The sequence below is a fragment of the Pundamilia nyererei genome, unplaced genomic scaffold (assembly GCF_000239375.1).
Source record: "Pundamilia nyererei isolate P.nyererei 1_Seehausen unplaced genomic scaffold, PunNye1.0 scaffold00180, whole genome shotgun sequence".
In the NCBI taxonomy this organism is placed as follows: domain Eukaryota; kingdom Metazoa; phylum Chordata; class Actinopteri; order Cichliformes; family Cichlidae; genus Pundamilia; species Pundamilia nyererei.
The window spans coordinates 1008508-1016965 of record NW_005187581.1 but is presented as its reverse complement, the minus strand read 5'-3'; the positions used below and the strand labels follow the sequence as shown (position 1 = coordinate 1016965).

The 8458-nt window shown below is 40.7% G+C and overlaps 1 protein-coding gene across 2 annotated transcripts in view; it reads right to left on the bottom strand.

The window, feature by feature from the left end:
- Positions 1 to 495: 495 nt before the first annotated feature.
- The window catches only part of proser1 (proline and serine rich 1), an 8414-nt gene continuing 451 nt past the window's right edge, over positions 496 to 8458 (bottom strand). The window contains exons 3-12 of one of the 2 annotated variants that reach the window (XM_005746633.2): positions 8331 to 8399; positions 7520 to 7614; positions 7285 to 7378; positions 6975 to 7085; positions 6378 to 6479; positions 6101 to 6179; positions 5749 to 5841; positions 3378 to 4692; positions 2397 to 2538; positions 496 to 2286 (exon numbers count right to left, since the gene is read on the bottom strand). In XM_005746633.2, the coding sequence (XP_005746690.1) occupies positions 2161 to 2286; positions 2397 to 2538; positions 3378 to 4692; positions 5749 to 5841; positions 6101 to 6179; positions 6378 to 6479; positions 6975 to 7085; positions 7285 to 7378; positions 7520 to 7614; positions 8331 to 8399 (2226 nt within the window). In that variant the 3' untranslated portion in view covers positions 496 to 2160. The remainder of the gene's footprint in view (positions 2287 to 2396; positions 2539 to 3377; positions 4693 to 5748; positions 5842 to 6100; positions 6180 to 6377; positions 6480 to 6974; positions 7086 to 7284; positions 7379 to 7519; positions 7615 to 8330; positions 8400 to 8458) is intronic. The other variant, XM_005746634.2, reaches the window with a different exon arrangement.

The following is an 8458-nucleotide window of genomic DNA, read 5'->3' as shown; positions in this document are numbered from 1 at the left end:
GTTGCAAAGTACACTTCACGTTACACACAAAAATGTCACTCCATAACATTGCCCACGACCTGAACAGTACAGTGTACGTACGATGTAAAATGTAATTCAATTTACTTATGCTGTACTTTTACTATGTAGGAGAAAATCAGCCAGCCAGCTTTACTGCTGAGGATCCATTGGAGCAATAACCCTTTTTACTACTGTAATTCCCTAGAAAATTAAATACATGTATACAGGTTTAGATGAATAATCCTAATTGCACTGACTGAAAAAGTGTTTAATAGTTTTACAAAAAAGCTAAACTGTACAAAACAAAAATCACAAAAAGTTTTTTTTATATATAATTAGCAAACATATTCTGATCAAAGAACTCAAATGGAAAAAATTTTTCCATGACTAATGGACACATGACTTTGTGTGTTGAGCAATAGAGACGCTTGTGATAAGCTTTGCATATGGTGGGGTAAGTGGAACGTACGCAGGTTGTAAAACCATTCAAATCAAGGTTAGGAACCAAAGTGGATATTAAATAGATGCAGTCATTTAGGATTTGTAGTTAAGTGAATCTTCAAAATTGAGTTGATGTATACGTGTAGCTTTATGGTTAAAATAAACTTTGTTTCCATTATTTTGTCCAGCTCCAGTATTTTTATTCAAGAGATGTCGACAGTAATGGCATCACATAGACTACAGATACAGTAACCAGCCGTTCACTGGAAACATTTTTTAAAAAGGGCAAAAAATAAAATAAAAACTGTGTAGCATACAAAACATCTATTACTCAAGACAAAGGTCATTGTCATTGAGATAATCCCAGTAGAATAGAAAACTACTAAGGAGCAAAGAGGGGCAAAAGTACAGCTTTCAATCTGTTAAACTACAGAATATAATAAAAAAAAAGTGACAATGTCAAAAAAAGAATGCCTGCATACCCTTATTCTGGATAAATGTTGTAGTAGCAGTCACAGCAGTGTCACATATGAGAAATAAACTTTGTAAACATGAGAATCACAGAAAATTGCAGTCACAAAAATGTTCACTGAAAAGAAAAGAAGGAAAAACAAAAAAAACAAAAAACACACTTGTGTAGAGCTGCCAAATGCAAGTTTTTGTATGTACTACAAACTAACCCCTGACACAGCACATTCATTTGTAGTTTGCATACTTTAGTATGTGCCCCTGCTATGCTTTGTGAGGTTTTTCCTATTTATTCTTTACGAAAGCCTTCTCCAAATGAAGTTTAGAAGTGCTGGAAACACCCAATTTGAAACTGAGATGTAGACAGAGTCCTTACAATGATCTGCACTTCAGCTACAAAAGCATCAAGAATCTCCGTGCACTCCCAGCAACTGAGGTGGTGGCAATGTCCCAGCATCAGCAGAAAAAAAAGAAGTTGTTTCCATCGCTAAAATTACAGAATCGGATCTGTCTGCCCCTTTTCTACACGCTGTGCTCACAGTAACTTTAATTTAATGCAGCTTAACTGTAAATAAAACTGTTCTCATTTACCTATTTTTGTGTTACATAACTGAACAAACAAGAATTGGTGAAGCACCCTCTCGTTACCAATTTAAAACAGCCCAAAGTGTACTGCTAAAAACTGAGACAAACTTAACATTTTCACATGTTAAAGAAGACCACTGTGCTGTAAATTTTTAGATTAGAAATTAGCATAACGGGGACATCATCAAAAAAAAAAATCATGTTACAATACTATATCTTATGCCTGTCAATCTATTTCATTAGCATTTCATTTGCTCTGTAATTGGAAATGAGATACTACTGTGGCTCAGGACTGAGGTCAATTTATTACATAATGTTATGTGGACTTTTCTAATACTCTATAATTCATTATTCATTTATAAATGTTCTAAGTTTGATTAAAAACAGGCAAGCCAGGCTAATAATGAAATCACTCACAGTCTACCTGTCAAACTAACAACTTTCACAATTAATATTTACAACGCTTCACTATGAATGATATTACAATTATGCCTTTTCCCCCACAGACTATTTGACCCATTTCACTCCTGTTCCAACATACACAGTGATTAACTGTCATGTGCTCGTCTGGGGTTCAAGGACAAATAGAAATTGTATCACCTGCTAAGAGGTGTGGCAGGAGTCAATGTTACTTTTTTACTCAATGTTTCACAACTATTGTAGGTTTCACGGCCAGCCCAACGGTTGGTGCAGCCCCGATTGGATAGGGAACGTGTGTCCTGGGCCTGCAGGGTAGTTGGTGAAGCTGTTAGGTTGAGTAGTGAAGTTCTCCAAAGCAGAAGGGGGATGAGGCTGGAACAAGATAAGAAAATCAGTGTTTACAACAACATAATATTCAGTTCTTTTTGTTTTTTAAAACTTGGTCAGAACATTTGTGTGTGTGTGGTTTTGTGCGCATTTACCTGCAGCAGGGCAGACTGCACAGCTGGGTTGTGGAGGCCACCGAGTGCAGCGGGGGAGGCAGAGGGAGAGAAGCCTGGCACTTGGAACGACAGTAAGCCAGGAAACCCGCTACTGCCTGGAGGCTGGAGTCCACCGCTCAACCTGGAATATGCGCATGCATGGTCTTAAAAATGGCACATAATAAACAATAACACCACCTGCATGTTATCTGTCCTTTTTTAATGTGTACACGAGCTGACATTTAAAAACAGCTGACAAAAAGTCCATGTACTGCTGTACAGCTGAGCTGTTGCCATGCAACCAGCGAAGACTCTCCTTTAAGTCTGTGTGCATGGTGTTAGTATCCAGCCAATTCTAAGACTATTTTTCATAAGAATGTAAGAATTATACTAGCAACATAAAGGCAGCTTATGATATGACACTTGTCATGTATGTGCATATTATTATACTTGTTGTTACTAAATAACGTGGTGGCTCATTTAATTCCTCCTACAAGGCAGTTTGTCCCCTTCGAGTTCAACAAAAGGAAACCTTCTGCTTGCATTACTTGTTCAAGGAAAACATATCACACTACATATGACGGAGTAAACAGCTGAGCAATGCTGCTGAAGGACTATTTGAGACAACACAAAAAAAAGTCTAATGCTTGCACTCCATGTGCTCCTTGCACTATCTAAATGAACTGTTCGGTTATCAGACAATAACAAAGTGGAAAGTAGTTATGATTTACGATGCCCTTTTTTCCAGCTATTTTATAAGCTACTGGAAATCTGTGTCACATGGTGTCATCGTGTCCAAATTCTTAATGCAGTCTACTTTTCCCTTTCATTACTACAATACATGAATACTATAACAGGTAAGCGTTTGGCGTTCAAACTCAGTTTAATATCAGGAAGTCAATGCTGTATTGTCACACATAGAGCAGATTATGGCACACACAGCCCAGTTTCTGTATACTGGCTAGTAAAGAGGACACATACCCAGGCTGGAAATTGGAGCTGAAGGCAGACGCAAAGCCTGGTAAAACTGGTGAAGATGATGGAACGCCGACTGCTGCTGCTGCTGCTGCCGCCGCCGCCTGCAGTGGTGCCACTGATGCCACTGTAGATGGAGTGGCCCCTGGTAGTCCAATAAATGAAGTTAAAACAGGGCTCCCAGCACCATGCCCCCCTGCCACACCAAGTCCAGGGAAGGCAGTTGGGCTAGCCCCAGGTGGAAGGCCTGGGAATATAGAGGGAGCAGAGGTGAGGCCTAGACCAAAAGGAGAGGCTGCACTCGGAGGAGCATTTGGAGCCAAGCCAGAGTAGATGGTTGTTGGTGGGTGGTTAGAAATCTTGGTAGTTGGGGACATTGTTGGCATGGATGAGGGGACAGTTGAAGGAGGCAGAGATGAAGAAAGGGAGGGAAAAGGTGACAGGCCCGGGTAATGAGAGGGTGCATTGCTGGAAGACAGCGCTTGTAGGCCAGTGAGACCAACAGGACTAGGGAGAGAGACTTGAGGAGAACCTGAAGGGTGTGAGAGGCCGTAGGGACGTGCTAGAGCAGCCTGTGCAGAGCTTGGTGTGCCAGAGCGAGAGGTACCCTTGAAAGCAGAGGGTACAGGGCTATTACTGCCACTGCTACTACCCGCACTGTGTCTGTTCAAGGCTCCAGCCACAACTGCCTGAGCCTGTGCAGAATGAGCAGGGGAAGGTTTAGGACTGGGACCTGGGGTGGAACAGCTCGGAATTACTGGCGTGGAGCGTCCAGGGGGAAGAGACTGCGGTCCAGATGGGGTGTAACTTCGGATCACTGACCCAGAAGAGTTACCTGCTTGTGGGTGTATGCCAGGGAAGGGTGATCCTGACTGGTGTTCTGTGGACTGAGAATAAACCTTCTGCTGACTGGAGTTCGTCTGAGACAGGGACTCTGGGGCACTGCGTGAAGTAGCAGGGGTGCCTGGTCGGGAAATTGCGTGGAAAGGGGAAGGGGAGAAGCCCCCACTGCCAGGGACAGGAGTTCCACAAGGTGTGCCTGATGGGGTGTGCGCTTTAATGACAGATGAGGGTGTAGGTGTAGCATGACCAGTGGGAGTCTGTGGTCCTGCTTTGATTACAGATGGGGATGGAGCAGGTGAGGGAGAGGGGGCGTTGAGGTTGTGAGAGGGCACCATTCCTGGGAAAACTGGCGTGATGGGGGTAGTGGGAGGAGCAGGAGAGGCCTGGTTTGGGACTGGTGTGGACCCATGAGGAATGAGGAGGGGCCCGCTGTTAATTCCAGGTGTGGTGTTCTGTGGATTGCCTGGTTTATTGTAACCTGTAAAGAAGGAGATTATAGTTAGCTAAATGTGCGAACTAATGACTACTATTATCTGACATGCATGGACTTAAATTGAAAAAATGTTGCATTTTATTTATTTTTTAAATGGGTTTTTTTAGTAATACTGTTTACAAACATGTTTTACTCCAGGATGTAGGCAGGAACGCCCAGCAAAGAGCCAATAAACTTGCATATAGAGCATTCATACATGCAGCTCATTAAACTGAAATTTAAAACAATTTTCAAGATCAAAATATGTCTTCTTTTTACCTTTGGGGTAAAATGCTAAAATTGTTTTTATCTGAACATTCTGGCTACAATAAATCTTTGCATTTAAGATCACAAATCTCCCCAAAGGCCTTCAAAAGATGTATTTCAATTGTGAAAAGTGATAAGACGCTGCATTTGGAAAACAAGTCATCCCAAGCGATGCGTGTTAAATGCCAGCACAAAGCATGAATCCAGAAAGAAAACGAGTGACATTAGTTTGAAGTTATTTCCAGGCTAGTCAACCCAAATCCCAACCCCACAAGTGATCAAAAACATACATCTACACTGACTGACCAGAAAACCAAAATATCTACAAGAGAAAAAAAAAAAAAAACAGTAGTAAAATCACTGATTTGTTTTTACTGAAACTACTTCTCATTTGTCTGGTACATGTGCTGGGTGCTTTGTAGTGTTGTACTGTGCTACTGCATCACTTGCACTGAAAGGTAATTTGGTACTTTTTCAGTTTAGTCCTCCACATTTATTACAAGAAGAATTATCAAGTTAAATGTATCCGAAATACTGTAATACTGGAAGTGGATGGGAAAAACGACAATAAAATGTTCTCCGACTAATCTAAATGGACGATTTAAATTAAAGTGGACTTTATTTCTGGTCACTCAGTGTTCTCAAGAGAAGTGGGAAAGACATCTTTACCTGATAAAGCCATTAAACTGGAGAAGCACAGGTAAGCAGCATGCCAGTGTGTTAGGCAGCAAGCTTCAACGAGTGTCTATTTGCTCTCACACTCACACGTACATGGTTGCTGTCATTGGATCATACCTGCTACTTTGTGGGTGGAGTTGTAGGGGGGTGGGGGTACGTTGGCTGTTATAACCCCTCCCATAGAAACAAGGCCTGCGTTGTTGTATGCACCTAAGCAGCAGTTGTAAATATTAAGCGTGTCCACCACACATTCATACACATAAAAGAATCACACACCCCACTACTTACTGCACCCAAACCAATCCCAGATGGCAATAAGAAAACATGGTTAAGTGCACCTCTTTAGGCATCAGTATTAATTGAATTGTCTCGGAGCTTGGTATCCACCTTTTCAATAACTGATAGGTTGTATAGGGAAATGCAAAGGAAACCAGAGGTGGGAGTATGTTGCTTCTGTGGTGTTTCTTACTTGGTGCAATGGTGGCGTGGGGTCGGCACGGTGGTATTGGGTAAGGAACAGGTCGATGAGGATTGTATGTTGAGGGGAACTTGAAAAAAGGATCACAAAGATATAAAACACTTAGGTGATCAGCAAGTTCTGTATAACTGGAATACATAAAGTCAGAATGTGAGGAAGAATCAAGGAAAATAAGAAAAAACATCCTTTGTATGATCAATGGTTAACAAGTGAAGCAAATTATTTTTTTATACCATCATTATAGTCTGTGTTTGACGTTCATGCTTACAGGTTTGAATGGTCCTATAATTCGGGAAGCAATTCCTTTCCCCTCCATATTGTTAGAGGTGTCTTCTTTCTTCTCGCCTTCCTTTTTTACTGGTGGGTTTCCCTGTTACCATAAAACAAAATTATATTATTTCAAATGACTAGGCCCATTTAAAACAGATAAGGACATGCAGAAATGCACCATTTTGTTGTCTGCGAAGGTTCTCAGTCATCCAGGTCATCGTAGTCAAAGGAGCTTGCAAAGAAAAGCGTCTGGACTTCTTTAAGTTGCTAGAAGATGTTTCACCTCTCATTCGAGAAGCTTCTTCAGTTCTAAGGTCAAATGGTGGGGAGTCCCAGATTTAAACCCAGTGGGAGTATCCCCCCAAAGAGGGACAAAAGGACCCCCTGATGATCCTCTAATTGGCTCATGTGATTCTAGCAACTTAAAGAATTCCAGACGCTTTTCTTTGCAAGCTCCTTTGAGCACCATTTTGTTGTTTACAATTTAAATCAAAAAAATCAATTTTTATTTACAATGTAATGTAATGCAATGTTAGTTGTATGTAAAGTCTGTTAGTTCAGAACTTGGGTATCCTTCAATAAACCTCATACTTACAGGAAATGACCCAGTGACCAAGCTGGGTTTGCCTTTAGGATATGGATTTCCTGGTATTATTCCACAGGAGGAGATCATTGCTATGGGAGCCTTGCAGCCAACCTTACAGACCTAATAAGAGAGAAATATTATTATTTTAAAGGTTGTATGTGTGTGTGTACATTAAAATATGCAAACTAATGGAAAATAACACAATAACACTCTTAGTTTAAAAGTTTATCTTTAGTTTTTTATTACATTAATTACTTCTTCCTAAACAACAGACAACAGTTTATTTTTATTTTTTATTTTTTTTAAAAGTTGAACTTGCCTGTTCCAGGATCCTGCGGGCACGCTTCTTCTCAGACAAGTGTATACGAAAGAGATCCTCCACTGGCCGATAATTCTGAGCATCTGAAATGTTTCTGAATGGGAAGAGTAATATTTAAAGGGATAACAGTTAGTCAACAATTGTACAAATCACTAAGATTTAAACGCAACATCTGAGTTACAGTGTTTAAAATGAGTTGTTTAACCTACTGGACACATTTGTAAAATGTACTCACAAGGCTATCAGTTCCAAGACAATCAGTCTGTCTTTTGAGAACGTGAAGCAGTTCAAGATATTTGCGACTTCTGTTGTGGGGATTGCAACCATTTTCTAAAGGCAACAGATTAGAAAGCATATTTGAGGAACAAAGAGGTTTCAACTTCACTTAAACAAACACATTTTCTAAGTTCATAGTATTTGCTGCACTTGTTTATATTAATCACAGATACATCTGTGATACAGATTACAAACAATTATGAAAGTGTATAAAAATACCATAGTTTGACTATTGCTACAGTTCAATTCTGTGACCAGCTATTTATGTAAATATTACTTTGACACATACCACCCACGTTGCTGTAGACTAAGCACACCCCCCTATGGCAATGGCTCTCCCCAACGACAGGGGCCTCCCCCAGTAGGACAATGCACCGTTAAACCCCGAAAAACAAATGCTCAGGAACAACTCGAAGAGCATGACAAAGATTTGCTGACATTGACCTGGCCTTCAAACTTCCATGATCCCAAACAAACATCAGGAAGATTTGTAGGAACAACCCTGATCCACAGAGGCCCCACCCCGAAACCATCAGGACCAAACGAATCCGCTGTCCCTGTACACAACAGGAAACCCCCAGAGGTCCCGTGTCCATGTCCCTAAGGTTCAGAGCCATTTTGCTGGTGGAAGGTTGACCTACACAATATTAGGCAGGTAGTCTTAATTTCTTTAACGTTGTAGTTGATTATCTCACACAATATAAATAGAGAAAATAAAACTGGGGCCCCAATCGAACAAATAAATAAAAATAAATCAGTGGTTTACTTACATGCTGCAGAGCTTTAACAGCTTTGATCTGTGGTTCAGCCCATGAGAAATACTTCAATATTTCCATCACCTGTGGATTTTTCAGGACAGTATTAGTGCAGAAGCAGAAGCAAAAAAGTGTTTATGTGT